Source organism: Limulus polyphemus, unplaced genomic scaffold (genome assembly GCF_000517525.1).
Source record: "Limulus polyphemus unplaced genomic scaffold, Limulus_polyphemus-2.1.2 Scaffold111, whole genome shotgun sequence".
In the NCBI taxonomy this organism is placed as follows: domain Eukaryota; kingdom Metazoa; phylum Arthropoda; class Merostomata; order Xiphosura; family Limulidae; genus Limulus; species Limulus polyphemus.
Window position 1 is genome coordinate 839,237 of NW_013665721.1, and position 19,213 is coordinate 858,449.

Genomic DNA, 19,213 nt, shown 5'->3' on the forward strand with positions numbered 1-19,213 from the left:
CTCTAGCCACTATTTTACTTTATTTTGTAGATTTTTCGTTAGCCATTCGACTCATTACTTTTTAAGTTAAATTAACACGTTCAACACATCGTGCGACACCAGTGGTAGGTTTGCATGTTATCTGTTGGACGTCGTGTGCCACCCGTGGTACACAGCACCCATAAGATATAACTGCACCTCATATCTCCAAAGTCCTATATGAAAATATTTATTTATTTGTTTTGTACGGACGGCTATAATGAAGCCTCTCCTTCCATCACGTACCACTTGGTGGAGTACGAATGCCAAGTTGAAAGGACAACTGAAATAAAATAAATTTACATGATTAAATCACTTTATTTTAAAATTACATCTAGAGACTGGCATTAAATTTTTCATTGTGAGTAACTGAAACAAAAAACACTAACTGAGACTTCTTTCATAAATAAAAAAACTTATGAAAACTGTAATATAGTATGGATAGAAATGAAATGGAAAGAAAATTTTTCATATTGATTAAGTGGAGCAAAAAACTAATTAGACGTTGTGTCTAAGTCTTTTATGAAAAGTGGAAAAAACAAGATAGACAGTGAATATTATAATTCATTCTAATTTTCATTATGTTTGTCAATGAAACACTCAAAGCACAATGTAGGCTTCCTATAACAAACCTTGAACTATTATCATCCACAGTAGGGGTTATTTTATCTGATGTCCCTTTTTTACGGTCGTAAAATTGTAAAATATTCATAATTCTTCTAAAAACGACAAGATTACTCTGAGAAAAAAATATTAAACATCATGATCATTGGATTATTATTATTATAATCATAATGTGCACCATCATGATGCACTCAAGAGAAGGCTGTCAATGGAGTCATTCTGTCGTAAAACATAACATAAAGCCATAAAATGAGCAGTATGTTCGCCTACAATTTAAGATCTAAATATGAAAACTAAGGGTATCTTAAGACGTGCCACCTCTTGTTGATGTATAGGAAACCCTCCAACTGTAATCTAATTACAATATATATAAATAAATATATAAACCTTTGGATAATAGCTAATTAGTGTCAAACATAATTTTTGATAAAAGACGCCGATATTTAATACTTCTGTATAAAGCTTTCATCTCGAGAAGCTCCACGTTTTGAAATGTTTACAAAATAATGAATACATAGTTAATCATGATGTATGTAGGCCAAAATAAATTTATATTGTAGACAGCACAGCTCACTTTCGAAATATGAAGATAAAAAAATGCTTTCACACTAAAAAATGCAACTAACCGACATACACGGCAACAGTTGGTTGTAAAACTTAAAAATTCCCAACATATTAATGATAGAATGTTACGATGCCGTAAGCTTAAATAATTACACTAATTGCCTAGGAGTAAGTCTCGTTGCTGTTTTCAAAATAAATTTCGTTACTAGTTTGTTCATATGTTTCAGAATAGCATGGTACCTCATGAAAACTAGTTGCACTCGGACAATAGCAGCAGGATGTTTCTTCCTTTCAATACCAATCTTCTGTACAGGTAATGTATATATAAGACTATTACAAATAATTAATCTCAGTCAGGGCCTCATTAACTTACAGTGTCGCTCTAGGCAGATATTTTTTTTGCTGCTCCCACTTTCACGTGATTGTTCCAGAAATGAAACTTGTATTGGTCACTTCATTAACCACGTGATCGTTCAGCGCTCTTGATTTGTACCTCGATCTAGTGTGACGAGTTGCGGCAGCCCCGCATTAAAAAAATAGATAAAAGTATAATTCATCAAATTTTTGTTGTCGCGTTCGTTCGATGTTCTTAAATTTCCTGCCATAGGCGCCTACTCTTCCTATGCGGCCCTGATCTCAGTGCATTTGGAAAGTTCGTTTTCTAAAAGTTTCTAGGATACCAGGTTTGTGTTTTACATATTGTTATGATCTAGTGTTCTCAAACTAGAAGCATCATATGCATATTCTATCAAAAGTTTAATCTCTATATGAGCACATAAGCTATTATCACAGTAATTGTAGTATGATGTTTTGCCAAAGTTCAAATGATTATACATATATATAAGGGTTGAGTAAGTTATATCAAAACGATTTTGGAGCCTCATCACATCGTTACTGTTCATGTTCAAAGCACACCCCTCTTCTCTGCTGCTTTTCATAATCTAATGTATTAGAATGACGGTTTCCTAGCACCCATTTCAAGAGCCCAATCGGACAGAAACCCATAGAGGCTACGTCCAGCAACTTGCCCAATATATTGATGTCGTCGTACAGAATAACACGAATACTCGTTTTATTCTCCAGCTGCTTGAGGTATGCGAAGGTTGAATGGGTACGTTGAGGACGAAACTTGTGTCGGTTTTTGACACTGAGATCCTTCTTTATTGTGTTGTATACTATTACCTAGGGCACGTGAACGACTTTTACTTCTAACCTTTCTATTCGAGGATTATCACCCGTTACAAGACGCCGCACTTTGCTTACGATAATTGAGGAACAATTTTTTGCAAATCTGTTGCTGAATGGGCCTGCTTCCTCAAATTGATCCGTGTTCCTTTGTTTTCCAACGCTATTAGATACAAGAGATATCTTCCTTCTTGGAAATTCTAAACCCCGATATGAACGCATCTTTATGGTGGTATACAAAGTATTCCCACACTTCCAAATGGAAATAGTGTCAGGATAATATTAAAAACTACAGAATTACAATTATGAAACATTGTACATACGAGCAAATATATACTAAACAACCCATTTACAAACAATAACGACAGTTTTGTAGCAGCAGGATCATCAATATGAGATACTGAAGTGATTGAAATAATTATTACAGATAATAAATATTTTACGTTAGTTTACATTTACCTCTATTTCATCGTAATATTCATAAAAATTTACCAGAAATAGAAATCGTATAACTAGTTTATTTGGAAATATCTTACAATTTAATACAAGGAAAACGGTAGACCATTATTATACTTGTGTTTACTTGGGTCAATCAATCATACAAGCTTAAAAAAATGTATGAAGTCGTAATTAGTTAAAAATACATTATTTCAACTTAACCGGTTAATATAGAATGGAAGAACTGCCTTTTGAAACTATATGTTTAATAATTCTATTGTTGTGACGTGTTCTATCGGTGGATGGGTTCCTTATAATTATTAGGTAAATATTATGCAAACTTCGACCCATATAATTACAACAAATTAATTTCTTTTCTTCTAATTTCTTTGTTCTACACATGATACCGATTACGTTCACTAATAGGCCTGACTTTTCAAACGATGTTTCAACAGAAATTCTGAAACTAATGTACACCTAATTTACTTGAAAAAATTCCTTTCTAATAAATGACAAACGCACTGAATAATTTATTAACTCGATCACTGAACGGATTAATTAATTTAACTCACTGTCTTTCGTTTTTATTTTGAACTAATTTTCTACATGCTACAGGGAACTTTGAGATTCCACAGAGGTGTAAACTTTCATGAAACTCCTAACCTTCACACAATCTTTACATCATGTAAAACTCATTCTAATGAACAAAACATTAAATTATTAAAAGTATAGCCTATAACACTGCCCCTTCCTGAATTGTAAAGGCCCTTGAACAATCACAATACACAAATAAAACAGTGCACTAAACTTTAATTTCCATAATTATCAATAAAATCGTTATTTACAATTAACAAAAAACAACATTTCCAATTGCCATATCATGAATTAAAGGTGTTAAAGTACAATAAAATTCTGATTAACAAAATGAAGTCTCGGATATCGTATTTTACTGTATCTAAACTTTTCATTTACAAAGTCTTGGTGGCTTTCTATCCTGAGGCTTATGGTGTGCAGAAGGAATGATCTATTGTTCAGAGCAACAACTAGGTGGTAAAAACACATGAAAACATTTGGAAACAAATGCTCCACAAAACTGAATTTTATGGCAACTGACCATTTATGTGTTTTCCTTTAACCTAACATCACACAACATCTTCCGAGATGTCCAGGATATGTGGATTGGTCAAATAAATTATGTTTCGTCATGCAGCCACATGTGTACAGTTGGAAGAACGACATTGATAACATACTGATCTGGGCAGGGATTGATGCTGATAGTAACAGTGATGTTCTGTGCTATAACATGGCATAACGAGTGACATATGACATAAGGATGCAACTTTACGATCATGACTGATGCAAATGCAATTGGTCAGAGCTTTCTTCTAATGGATGATAACACCCGCTCTCATAAAGCCCAACTGGTTAGGAACTTCCTGGAAGAAGTGAGTATTAAATAAATGGACTGTTTAGAATTCTGACTATATTTTAATCCATCAAAACAGTTATGGGAAGACACTTGGCAATATGCAATTCACATCCAAGTGGTGCTGACAAACTGGAAGCAGCTCTGAGGGATGGGTGGATAATATTACATTGAATATATCGTGTTAAGTATACCAAGCTGATGTAACTTGCATTACTGTCTGAGGTAACCATGTCTTATTAACAACTATTTTCTAATTGTTTATACAGCTGCAAAGTATGTAGCAATCATATGAACATTCGTGGATATGGACTACAGTAGCAAACATTTGCATAATATCACGTGCATAAAATTAAACTTTGAGGTGTCAATGACATTATTTAATAGCATTAGTTATGCCTTGTCATAGTTAGTATAATGAAAACTCCAATGATGCCTCAATTGTTTTAAGTCTTCAAGGTTTTAGTAACTAAATCCGTATTAACACCGTTTAAAAAAATTAGCTCTCCCTTTCAATATTTAGATCCATGTACTAATTTATTATTACTGTATGATTATAATACAGAGTTGTGCCTTTTGATATGTATAATGTATATTAATCTTCTTTTAGCCACATTAATAATATCCAAGAAATCGTCTAACGAAATAGTTTTCCTATGATATTATATACAAAGCTTTTTTTCTTTCTTCAATCTATCACTGTTTTTATTTTACTCTACAGAGATTAGAAGTCTGGTAACAAGCAGGAAAACCTTTCATGACTAACTTCTCAAACAAAAAATTCTCATAACATGCATCAATTTATTTTTTTAAATAGAATAAAATTTATTTAATTATTAGCTGTCGAATTAACACAATTTTATGAATAAAATCGTGTTAAGAAACAAACCATGCACATAAAACGGTGCTTTAACACTGTATGATCTTTGTATGGAGATTGAAAGCAAGCATGTTAAACAATTTAGTCACAATGCTTATACACACTGAAAAGTTTATTTAAAAATCATAGTTTTACGTATTAAAATTAAAATAGCCTGAAACTGAGATAACTGATAAATTTAAATTTAGTAGTTAAATTGTACTTTGGATGTAGTAGTTAAGTAAAAACCGATACATAGTCAATTTATGATATTTGCCAACAAGATTGATACACAGTTTTCTTTTTTAACACAAATACGTTTTAATATACACACAACAATACAATTTACAATAACAGTTATTATAAATAGTTATTACAAGGGATTTGTAAACAAAAGTTTCACAAACTTATAAGCAATATAAAGTCTTCTTTCTAGTCTGTAACTTCCTTGATATCTTATCGAGGGTTCACGATGAGTGGGTTAATTAGGAGTTGATGTAGGTACGATTCGCTTAACGGGAAGCTAGCTAGCTTTGTCCTTCGTTATTTATCAGCCACACATGCAGAGTTTTCCACGATGAATTTATATAATGCTTTCTTAAAAATACTAATGTCCGATGAGAATCCACTGAAGTTAAATGATTTGTAATGTTCTAACTTTGTAAAGGTTCCTGGTCAAATATCTGAATTTTTCCGATTGGTAAACGTTATAACAATAACAATTATAGCTTCCAACGTTTATAGCACACTAACTATAGCAAACTAATAATAAATACTCCTTTTTGGCGCGTGGCATTGGTTATATTTATAGGCGTGTGGAGGCTTTCTAGAAAATTCAGATTACGTAACAATACAAATTTAAGCATTTGCGTTCATACAAATATTGTTGATTCTTACTTTCGAGAATTTTCTACAACTTTGGAGAATAGGCGGGAGTTTCGCAATACATATCTAACATTAAGCTATGCATGTTTCTAAATCTAAACAAACGTTGATATTAAAATAAATATATAATAGTAAATTCGTTACAATACAAATTAGAGCAAACTAATTTATATAATAAATTGTTTTTACTTACGTAAGTATCACATTAAATGAAGGTAGTTTTGCCCTAGATAATGGGTGCTTTCTGGTTGATAATATAATCATAACTAAGAAGAACAGATAATGCTAAATTGAGAGAATGTTGTCACATTATTAACTATTTAGTGACACCACTATACTACACACAAGTTTCTCACATTATTTTAACAACTAAGCTTGATAAATGTATGTGTTCAACTACTGTTTACTTATTAATGTGTGAACTCTTAAATTTTGTATAATATGCTCTCTCTCTCTCTCTCTCTATTTGTGTATTGGTAAAACTTCATGGTGATTATAAAGGTAGTTTCACAGTTCAGGGTATTGTATATAACTAATGGTATAGCATAAGGACGTAAAATAAACAGAGAATGTTAAAGGTATCATATGGATTTAAATGTCATAGGTGTTACATATTGCACCAGTGACACTACTATGACCTAATATCTCATCAATGACAACAATTCAATCAACATTTGCTTCTCATATTTCCAGAATGGAATTGTGCACTTTGACATTTCTACTAAGGGCAAAAAGTGCTTCATCAATTCATAAAATATTGGGAAACTAATGGTCATTGACTTCTAGTGTTGACAAGAACCGCAATGTAAAATCAACATGCTGGATTAAATCGATTTCCTTCAGGACCTGAACAGGATGCAGCTCATAGGAAAACACTTGCAAAGTTGCTCTGAAAAGCCTTATGAACCATTGAAACTGGCAAATACAGACACCAGGCAATATAACATGCACTGTTGCACCTATATGTAGTAGTACTAGTTTGTTCTCCTACATTACGGCTGACCTCAACAATAGTTTCAGCGCAAACTTGCATTTGGCAACACTGAGACAAGGACCTCTGCAGATTGTATGCTCTCTTTGAGAGCTGTCTTTATTGGATCCTTTTAGTAGTTACATTTCACTAGTTCATCTCTCTTCACACTTGTCATTTTCATGTTGATTGAATGAACTGCACTGGAATCAGACAGGCCCATTTACACCCACGGGAAATATGTGAAAGATACTACATTACAACCGCTGGTGACAACATGTGACCTTTTTATGTGCATCATATGCTTAACACTCCTCTGCCATACCATTCTCAAGATATAATGCACCGAATTGCAAAATTTTTCTTTATAATTATCCTGTACACCACCCCCTCATTTGAAGCATGTATCAACTTCAATTTTCTCAAAGAATTGTCATATAAATAACGTTTAATGTAGGAATGCTGAAAAATATCTTATTCAAATAAGACTCCAACCTAATTTACAAAAAAAAAGATTTTAGTTCTAAACAGTTGCTCCCTAAAATAAGAAATTTTCTTTAATCCAGATAATTGACACAAATGGTGCTTTTTTCTTTTTTATCATAATCTCAAGCTTTAATATCTTGTTTCCCAATACCTAACCAAAATTTCTGGATGTAGAAAAGTACATTAACCCTGTGAATCTTAACAGCCATGAACCTAATAAGTGCATACAACATGTTATTTGCATTAGCTGTTTGCATAACAGTTTTCTAATACCGATTGAATCACTTTTTTTTTTTACTACAGGTGTCATCCTTTTTACTTTCATTAGTTTTCATGAGAGTTCAGCTATAGTGACAAGTGTAGTCATGGGAATAGGGATAATATTTTGTGGAGCAGCTTCAGTTCATAACATGTATTTGTGGCAAGGAGAGAAGATAAGCACAAGATACCGGTTATCAAAAAGAAAACTCCACGAAACAAGCCTGCAACCGGACTTAACAGCTCATGTTACAGAGCTTTCCACACTTGTATGACTGAGTTCATGATACAGAGTTCAAGTTTCTCTGTCAAATTAAAGCAGTTTAAAATTGATAAGTTCTTTGATTCTACAGGTGCATAGAATCAGCTAGTAACTGAGATACCTAACAATGGTAGTGTGACAAGATGTTACTCAACAATCCAAAGGGAAAAAAAAACATGTTTGAATACTGTTAACTAAATGAAAATGTTTCTATAAAAATATTAACCACTATCCATTAATTTTAAGACTGTAATTACACGTTACTAGCTAGCAGTGTTTTACCCAAAATAAAATCCTCGTGAACATTTATTCCGGAAGAGCTGAGCATCATTTTCTATCAGAAATGAAGGTAATTTTCACTTACTAAATAAACAATACATACAACGTATCTCCTCACTACATTTCTTTTCACCATCTTGTAAATTTTATTATAACCACATTTCTAAATTTATAAGCCACTAAAAACTTGAACATTAAAATAAAAAACAATTTTGGAAATATACAATTAATTAATAATTAAGTCTTGTTGTAATCAAAATTAATTTGTAGTGGACTTCAATTAAAAATAAAGGACTAACCACAGATATGAAAAAAATTGTCTCATTAAAGTAATTCCTGAAATTCAACATGTGTATTTTTGTTTCATACATAAAGTTATTTAAATTAATTATATTACATTTAAAAATTTCTTTAAGAAAATACTGAAGTGATGCTATAATTAAAATAAAAGTTAAATTGCTTGAAAACTGAGTTTTTAGATTATTGAGCTAAAGTGATCCTATTGTATGTTTAAAACAAACTATCTACATAATGCTGACACACATCTTTTTCTCTATTTAAATTATTTACCGTTCAAGATTTAAGTATCTCTCCCCAGAATGTTGTATCATATTAAATAATACTGTTAAACCTGAATGTCATAAATTTGCAAATATTGAGCTTTCATATATCTAATTCACCCTCTCTCAACTTATCAAAGAACAAGGTAGCAGTACATACAACTTAGGGGTAGATTTAATGGTCAGCTAAAGCTGATTGGACATCTTTATATATGAAATTATTTGATTGATGTATAATATTGATATGAATAGAGCCCACCAGCTCCCCCTCCCCCCATTTTTTTTAGCTGACTAGGCATTTAGGCTTTAATCCGCTCCTGGTACAACTAGAAGTGAAAAACTATCAGAACAGCAGTGGTACATAATTAGTTGAAAATAAAATTTTATTTTCTGCAAGGTACTAGTTTCGATTCAGTTAAACTTTTTAGTGAAATGGCACATCACACAAAATCTTTAATACTATGAGAATAATGCTCAGTAAACATCCTTTAATGAACATAAAATATGTCATAAAAAACCTTATGAATGCTTTAAGTTCTAAGGGACAATTCTAACAAATTTTCAATCTGGATAGATTGAACAACAAAAATATTTGTTGAAAGCCTTTATAAAAATTTATAAGTCTAAAACCACAAGTGTTGTAAGCCTAATCTTTTCTACTAAAATAAGAAAGAACCTTCTTAACAGATGGTTGCATTTTAAAAAAATAACCTAAGACGGTCTTCTCTAGTAAATTTTTTTTGTAATACAATATTGCACACTGTCTTTCTTTTTTTTCATAAGAAATGTTTAAAAATAATATACCATGGATACTTAAGGTTTAACTTGATATTTACAATACTAACAGAAAATTAGATGACACTGGTAACAGTCTGCATAAAACTTGATTAGAATTATAACTTTGCTCTTCAGCATATGTCATAAGTTAATTTAGTTTTAAAACATTCAAATTCCCAAGTAACTGAATTTAGACTCTTCCATGCAAATGATCTAAACACACCAATCTAAATTCATGTATTACCATAATTATATCTTAATCTTCTGATACAACATATGGCATAAATCCATAAAGGTACAAACCTTATATTTACCCATTTTTAACAATTGAGTTACCCTGATAATATGAACATAAAAAAACTTGTATATTCCCTGAAAAAAATGACCACATCATCCCAGTAGCCCTCCTTTATAAAGTGAAACCAGGCAATCAATATTCAAACATTGTCATCTCAAAACCTCTGCATGGTCACTGTAAAAGAATCAATAAAAACAAACAATTGTGGAAATAGGACAATTAAATAATATTAGTCCTGAAAATGGTATAAATTTATATATATCACTAATACAAAATCTTAAACATAATTGGGATGAAACGGTTCATAAGTTACAAGAATAACAAGAAAACCACAATTTTATAAGAAAATTTATCTTATCCCCTTAAAAAACATGGAATAAAGCCCTCCTGCCACAGTGAAGGTGACAAACTCCAAAAACAGAATACGTAATGGATCAGGAACTTAGAAACTGTAAACTATTTTTTCATCTTAATGACTTTTTTTGCAATTTATACACTTCCAATTGTATTTATATTTTAAAGTTAACAATATTTACAAGTTCTTTTAGATATACTGTGTAATACTTAATTTTTTTCTCAACTTGTTGCCAAATATACAATGCAAAATCATAGAGGTAAAACTCATTTAAATCTACACAAATCTATACTGATATCATATTTGACCTAACTTACAATAAACAGATCTATAATGGTGTGCTACAAGGTTATGTGAAACAGAGGCTATTATTCACAGTATAATAAAATATTCTAACCAAAGTAATGTTCACAAGCATTAAAAAAGGAGAGTGAAATAGGGGAGAATAGTCCTCTCTGCCAAATGTTACTATTTTAAACTTTCAGAAGAATTTACAAAATTCATATATTTTATTTAATGGTTCACATTGATTATTGTAATAAAAAATAACAGTTTCAAATTACCAGATATGGAAATATCAGATGCAAGTAAAATGCATAATTAAAACTAAAAAAATATGAAATTTAAAAACAAATCAATACTATACTTTTCCTAGTGTTTTCTAAAATTTTAATTAATACAATTGTACAAAAATAGAATGTGTGCAATAAAAGTTATTCAAAATATTCAGACAACTTACTGATATTAATGGTGCAAAGACATTTCTGCAAATTTGTCATTAAATGATTTAGCCATACGTCCTTTGGAATATTTATATTCTTCCAATAAACCTGTACCATAAAACATGCAATTAATTTTTTAATATTTAACACTTAAAAATTATAGAACATTTCAGCCTCGTAATGTGGGTAAAAATTTAACCCATTGACAGTTGAGTGCAAGTGTGCTATAAACGGTGTATCACTTGCAAAAATTCCATGTGCATTTAGAGCACCCGTGGTCAATGGGTTAAGGAAAAAATCTTCATACAAATACTACATATAGGCTTAATTTTATAAACAAGCTTTTAATTGTTTGGTAAATAATTCTTCAGGCATTTAAAGCTATTTACAGTTTTCTTTTTACAAAGTTATCATACAAAATTTAGAAAATAAGCACAAATATTCACCACTGAACAGTAATGTAGAAATAAAAGTAAACTGTTTGTAAAATTCAATAGTTCTTCACAACTGTTTAGAGGCAAGAGACCTTCAAAAACTTAAAGCAAGCTACAGTCATTAAGAAATATTTAAATTTTTTAAATGAATATCGTAATTCTTTTTTTTTGTTTCAAAACTTCAAATTCTTTGCAAAATGTTGATTTTTAAATAACTACAATTTGTTTTAATAAAGAAGTTTAATTTTTCTTTTAAATAATTTATATTTCATAACAAAGTTAGACTAATTACAAGTCTAATAAAAATAGCTTATAGGAATAGGCAAAATTTTAAAGAAATCAGTATCTGTCAAAATCTCAAGCAAACAAAGATTTAAAGTAGAGAAGCTTAAAATCACTTCTGCTTGTGTCATTGTATAAACCCTCCAATTAATTTAAATAACTTTAAAAGGTATTACTCTTTATATATGCTAAATAATGTAACTGTTGTGCAACCTTTATAGACATACTCAAGGTTTTTTTTTTACAACTTCTAATACCAATATAACTAATCCATTTAATGAAAAGTTACTGCCTTGCAGACTACTTCAATATATGTATAGTAACTCCTTAGGCCTATGACAATACTTTTTGAGTGACAATTACACTCTGAATCAAACATACTTAGTGTAAAAACAAGTTCTTTTCAAATGTTTAGAACAAAAACTTTATAAATGGAATAAATATTTAATTACTGAAGTTGTTTTATTAATAAAGAGGAAATTATATGCAATTTTTATTAAAACTACTACATTTGAAATATTTACCCACTAAAAAAATTTTGAAGTTTTTCCATCAATTTTAATTTTGTTTTTGATGTACAAAACAAAATCTACTTCTAACACTAGAGCAGTATAACTTATCTTACAAGTCTCTCAAGTTTATTATTTTCATGTGTGTTGGATCCAAGTAAAGGTTTCAAACAGTAGTTACAATTTATTTGGCTTTATAATGAAAATCCAAAATGCTAAGAAAAACAAACATCCAACTTCATTTTGCTCATAAATAACAAACATACTGACCCCATGATTCATATTTGTCCTTTTCCACAATAGACACCATTATACAGCATTTCTTAAACCATGTATTATCAAGTTCCATAACAGCTGCTTCTGCCATCTCCAGAGTTGGTAATAACACCAAAGCCTGTGTACTAAGCATCAAAAACAAACTTATTTCTTCGAGTATCACACCTGTGTGTGTGGAAAGGGTTGAGTAAATTGTTTTAAAAATGATTCTGAATATTCATATCAGCAAGTTATATGACAACCACAGCCCATATAAAGTAATTGGAATGTCTTGCATTTAAAATACATTTTGACATCATTTGGAGTTTTTATACAAAATCTGATATCAGCAAAAATTGATCAGTTTGGGAAGGACATGTAACAGCTCTTTCCAACACAATATTCATACACTCAGATCATATGGATGTGTTCAGATAAAGGACTTGTAATTTCTAAAATGAGGATATCCTTTTTACTTAAAGACATTGGAAAACAAATGAATATGGATTAAATTAGGATATGAAGACTACCTAGAAAAGATCTGCAACAAGTTGTGCTCCAAGTATGGTAAGCAAAGTGTGACATTTTGTAACAGATGAGGATCACAAACACAGAGGTCAGAGGCAAAGCCATGCATGTGGCCCAGGCAACACAACATAAGCAAGAAGGATCTGCATCTGAAAAAGTGACAAAGCCATTTACACAACATATCAATTAACAATCACATACCTTAAGAAGCTTCAAAATGAAATAGATACTCATGCTATTCCATACAAAGACATACCAGTCAAGTCTCGAGATGCAATGACTAAAGATTTCTTTGTCATCAGTGTGATGAAATGAGCATTCAGAAACATGTCCTTATACATTATATGGATTATGGATAGCAAATAGGGAGGAGTGGTGTGTTTTGGACATAGTCATATGACAGAGCCATTTTTGTAATAAAAAGCTATACTACAGAGCTGTTGTCAAAATATATATATTCATCAAGTATACAATGATCGGATGTGGTGACATGGGATGTAACAATGCGTGACGAGATCCCATAATCATTTTCATATAGTATACCCTAACATTTGTACATGTAAACAAATTACTTTTTCACCAACACAAAATTAAATGTAATTTCTTTCAAATCTCAACAGCTTGAAATATTTTTTTATGGAGTTCAATACTTTTTGAGCAAAATTAAAATGTGAAGCTTTTGAAAATTGTGCCTGTTAAATATATGAAAGTTTGACAAACATTAACATGCTCTTTCCAAAATAATTATCAATATCCAATTTGGAAATCAAAGACAACCAATGTTGAGACAATTAGCAACTAAGTGAATGGGATTAAAGAATTGAAGATAGTAATTAGTTACATATAAGTGAAAAATTAGAAATGCAAACCCTCTCATCTTGAAGCAAGTCTATTCAAAATGAGCATAGAAGTAAAAATATTAAATCAGTAAAGTTGGGAGTACAGTAATACTGGATTTGAAACTGATTAATTACAACCACTTGGATTTATTGTCCTCTCACCTAAAAGAATGACAAAAAGTTAAAAGAAAATGTCAGAATACATTAATACAACTAAAAGTTTTCTTCTTGATTATCTAATTCTTATTACCCAAATGCCAAAGTCTGGCAACGTTTCAAAAACCAGTAGGCATAATATTCATGATAAATATTATGCTGCACTGCACAAATGAAAGATTCATGGCTAATGTATTTTCACAGAAAATATCAATAAACTGGCTACATATAGCCGCACATGTTTATTCTACAATACACAATTCCTGAAAACAGAAGAATTCTGGGTAAATCCATATTGTAAACACATTTAAAACCAACCACACATGCAAAAAAAAAAGAATTGTAAACTTATTGTAATTTAGTCTAATAATTTGTTGTAGCCTCTAATATTTTAACTGTTCCTCCTCCTTATTAAAACTTCAACATTTCATCATACATTTATAAGAATTTTAATTATATAAAGGTAAGACAACTAAGAGAACTACTAAAACAATGAAAAGCCTAATCCCTGATCTAATTTTTTAACCAGAGGTTTACAAAAAATTCAGAATTTCTTTTGCATGATCTTACGATTCTTTACAGCAACAAAAATCTCATGGCTGTGACTATAATTTCAGATCTGCTATGTTCTTATGAAAACTGTCCAAATGCTAAACAACACTTCAAAAAATCTGCAAGTTAATTTTTACTGGAAAAACAAGCAATATAAAATAGAAGGATTTTAAAAACTTACCACAAACTTTTACCACTTTTCCATTAAAATCTTTATGAAATGATTTATTGTTGGGAGTTACACTCAAAATTGAAATAGTATTCACAATATTTTAAATATCTTTATTGATATCATTAATTCAAATGGTATTTTTTATCTTAGAAAATATGCAACTTACAATGGCCTTTTTAATATTGGTGCATTGTTGATCATCTCCACATCCAATGGTTCAAACAAATCAAAAAGTTGCAAGATGTCTTGCTAGGTATATGTAAAAAAAAAATGCAGACATAAATATGTTATAACATTTAAATAAGGACCACATTATTCAAAAGTTTATTAGAAATAACACACTGATCATTGTAATCCATTTAATCATGGATTTCTCAGATCTTATTTTACACTTGTAATAGATTGTACTGGTTTTCAATTTCATGAACAACGGACTGCAGGAGTTTAACAAAGTGCCTTATTAACAGCTACAGCTTAGTTTACTCGAGTAGCTTAAGCAATGTAAGCTGACCTATAAGCTGAAATACAACCTACGTTACATAACTAAGTGATTTAAGATGAGCCAAGAAGATTATTAGAAGATTAATGAGCTGAACTACAGACTGGTTTAGCTAAGACTTATAAACTGAACTATAGATTATGTTATCATATCAATAAATAGTGTCAGTTATCACTTTATCATAATGATGGTTAATCAAGAAAAAGCACCATATTTTTCTATCCATTTAAAAAAAATTTTTTTTTGTCCTTTCACTAAATGAGTATGAAGTAAGGGTAATTAATATCAATTGATTTCATTCAGGATTATTTGCATAATTTTAGAAATTTAATTCAAAACATCAATTATTTAACCAGTAGTTAAATTGGGATTTCAAAAAAGGTGAAGCTCCCTTTTTGTGATCCACTTTGACATTCCAAACAGAAAACCAGGAACACTAAAGGCTTAAATCCTCTGTACCTCCTCAACTTAACCCAACTGTAATCAGTTTTATTTATCACATCATATGGAATATTTTTAATAAAATAGCAAAAAAAATCAATGAACATGCCTAATCATATTGTAAATGCATATATTTATGTAACTTAAAAAGTAATACATAAAACTATTATAACCAATATGTAATTTCACAATTTTGGGGCAAAAAATGTTAAAATTTTTTTAAAATTTGACAAGTCCCAAAAACATATTACAGTATGAAATTTATGCAAATATTTAACTTTATTTCAATAAGCAGCATTACTTTGTTAGAACAAGCCATGGCGAACCAATTTTAGCCATCTATATAGTTAAGAGTAGGGAAGTATGAACAACATCACCATAAGGGTAAGGGAGGGGTGGGTGTATATAGTACTTTGCATTGCAAAGAGAAAGGTAAATGGAGAATGAATCTGTCATCCCTTAAGAGTCCCATCTCAAACAGCAGCATTTGTGTGTTAAAGTTATGTGTATATTTATTCATTTGTTTATAAACACTTAGGGTACCAGTGCCATCAGACTGCTGAGTAGGGGCCTGGGAACAATATCACCATGTTTTAATGCCAGTTTTTATCAACCAGTTCAACTCAAAGTGTCTTTTGTATTAGAAGTGTTGTGTAATGGATTTAACCTTACAATCACTGAGATGCCCACAGATTCATTGAGAGCTCTAAATACCTAACTTCATACATAAGTAGTCTAGGCAAGTCACTTAACTATAGGGCAGTAGAAGTGATCCTAATTACTTTTACATTTTTAAATTTTGTTTATTGAAATATAAAATACCACAATCAAAAAAATGTTTCACATACAAAACAAAACTTTTCCCCCCAATACCTATTAAATCAGAAATCTTATCATAATGGAGCTTGCCATGTATATGTCCAAAACTCAGATTTCAGAAACTATCGCACAGACAATATTTTAATAACTAGGCAGTATTTTTATAGCTGAGCCATAAATAAAACAATTGAAATTTACACAAAAATGGTATGTTTCAGATTTAACCAATAATAATTACAAACAAAAAGGAGTAAGTTTCAAACATAAAACAATCAACAACAAACTTGAAAAAAATATTTGTTTTTCTTTAATGAAAATCTCATGAGTGCTGCAAAAGAAAAGCAAGGCTCTTTCATCAATAACTGCATCTACAAAGAAATACTTCAGTAAAACCTACTCTGTGATGCAATGCTGTGATGATAGCTCATTTTTAAACTAAAATTTCAATAAAATCCTCTTTCTCATGGATGGTGAACATTACTGAATGTCAAGTACGAGTACATTGTTGTAGAACTGTCAGACAATTCCAGAAAAGGCTGCAGGCACAATAGCCTTCTGCAGGAACTAGCAGTTATACCTGCCTGGAGGGTGGGAATTTCTGCTAGTGTATTTAATGGAAAATACAATGCAATACGTACAGATAATTTTTTCTTTCAAGAAGAAAAAATGTATATAATTACTATTTTATAACTAACTTAATTGGAAAATATGCTTAATTTAGAGTGAAATGTTCTTGATGCAGGAGATTCTACATAAAATAAGCAGCTATAAAACAAGCAACTAATGACAATTTTGAAATCTACTGTGGTTATCAGTTCTCTTCCATTCTAAGCAAACACTTCAGACAGCATTTCTCTCTATACCTATTGTCTAAATAAACAGAATCAATCTATAGAATTTGTTCACAGGATTTAAATATAATTCTATTTCTAGTGCCCAACTATTTTTTGAACTGCAAATTTCTCGATATTCTTCTCCTTTCAATCGAATTAACAATAAAACTCAATTTGTCATACATTTACAACACAAGAAAATCAAATAAAATAACAAGTTTCATAGTGTATAACTATTGTGAACTGACAATTATATGAACTCAAAGTTTCTTGTTATTATAATTTTATGTTTTATTTAATACAGTACTTTAGTTATAGACATATTACTAGTAAGTAGCATTTTGAATGTAAAGTTTACCTATAGCTTATAAGCAACAAAGAATCTAAGAAAAACTATGCTTTAATTAATGGAGAAGGAAGAGCTCTTTATGATGCAAAAAAATTCAGTAAAACACTAAGGTAAGAAAATAATCATTAACTATAGAGTTTCTCTTAGTGTCATCAGTCTTAATACTGTTGTAGAAAACAGTAAACTACAGTATAAATACTGTTGTAGAAGAAAGTTAGCTATTAAAGCATGCACAAACTATGAATACATACATATTAATAATTTTAAACAAACAACGAAACACAGGAAATAACATCTAGCTCACCAGTGTTCTCCGCCCTCCCCCCACCAGCCCTTTCTAACCTATCAGTACAAATACAATTTTACTTTCACCAATACACCTTTCTGTGTGCCAACCGATATTCTAAAACATATATCTAACACTCTTCATTTGACGTGTAACAGCACTCCCTAATGAGCTATTTACCATGCATATAGCACAAGCTAGTGTTCTTATTGTAATGCTTACTAGTTCATGGTAGTTCTACCACTGTATTTTCAGGCCTGAACAATTACACATTCTTCACTCGCATGACTAGCCTGAAATATTCCTTAGTTGTAGGGTTTTTTAAAACATTTTTACTGGGGAGAACCTTGCTCACACAATGAAAGTATGAATTTTTAATACATTAGGATTCCAAAAAATAATATAAATGAATCTTGATAAAAAGACATACTAAGTGCAACTTAAAACAAACTGAAAAAACCATTTGTTTAAATGTACTGGTATAAAATGTTTCCACTTGAACTTGTGTAATTAAAAACACTAATCCCTTTTGCATTTCAAGTGTGAACAGAAAAATATGAAACAGATTTTCATTTCAAATGATAACTACAAAGAATGTTTTACATAAATCCAAAGTTTTATCACCAGATCATTCTGAACTTTAAGTTTCGTTTTTTTAACTGCAGTTTATATGTGGGGTAAACTTCTGGATGACTGCTGTATTTGCAAAAATTTTGATAGTTATTGTGTCTGGCTAGAGTAAGTTATATTCAGTTTCTATAAGTTATCTGCCAAAAAGAAAATTATAACTAAATCACTTTCTTTGAATAAAACTTTTTTTTAAGCTAGTACTTTTATTAATACTTATTAAAATTAGAAACAGTAAGTTAATGGTATATTTGTTTAATAAGGAAATAAATCCCAGCCTATAAAATATTTTATGAAAATTTTAGGGTTAGACTTTTTTTTTGGCCTAATGTGAAACTAGTCATTTTAAACTTTTGGTTTAATCATTTCAATATCAAAACTAACTACACAGCATGGTCACAAGTAAATAGACACCACCTTTTCAGAAAAAATGAAATTTTTAAGTCATATTCACATGAATTGATATATTTATAATTTAACTAATATCTAGTAGATCTTCCTTTCACTTCGTGGAGTTCGTTGATCCTTTGGGGCATCGTGAGAATCATCTCGTCAATTTTAGATTGTGGGATGTTTGCCCACTCTTGCTTCAAAACTTGGAGTAGATCGCTCTTCAATGTTGGTTTCTTTGGTTGTTTCTTGACTTGTTGGTCGAGTATGGCCCAG

At 30.5% G+C, this 19,213-nt stretch overlaps 2 protein-coding genes across 7 annotated transcripts in view; one reads left to right on the forward strand and one right to left on the reverse strand.

Annotated features, from left to right (window-relative positions):
* Positions 1-8,463, forward strand: part of LOC106471314 — a 13,525-nt gene extending 5,062 nt beyond the window's left edge. The window contains exons 2-3 of the mRNA XM_013931911.2: positions 1,434-1,519; positions 7,759-8,463. Of these exons, the coding sequence (XP_013787365.1) occupies positions 1,434-1,519; positions 7,759-7,988 (316 nt within the window). The 3' untranslated portion in view covers positions 7,989-8,463. The remainder of the gene's footprint in view (positions 1-1,433; positions 1,520-7,758) is intronic.
* A 38-nt stretch (positions 8,464-8,501) lies between these two features.
* LOC106471234 (DAZ-associated protein 1-like) overlaps positions 8,502-19,213 on the reverse strand; it is a 26,062-nt gene continuing 15,350 nt past the window's right edge. For 5 of the 6 annotated variants that reach the window (XM_022400742.1, XM_022400762.1, XM_022400745.1 and 2 more), the window contains exons 8-12: positions 14,860-14,942; positions 12,977-13,123; positions 12,462-12,592; positions 10,984-11,074; positions 8,502-10,063 (exon numbers count right to left, since the gene is read on the reverse strand). In XM_022400742.1, coding sequence (XP_022256450.1) covers positions 10,989-11,074; positions 12,462-12,592; positions 12,977-13,123; positions 14,860-14,942 — 447 coding nt within the window. In that variant the 3' untranslated portion in view covers positions 8,502-10,063; positions 10,984-10,988. The remainder of the gene's footprint in view (positions 10,064-10,983; positions 11,075-12,461; positions 12,593-12,976; positions 13,124-14,859; positions 14,943-19,213) is intronic. The other variant, XM_022400765.1, reaches the window with a different exon arrangement.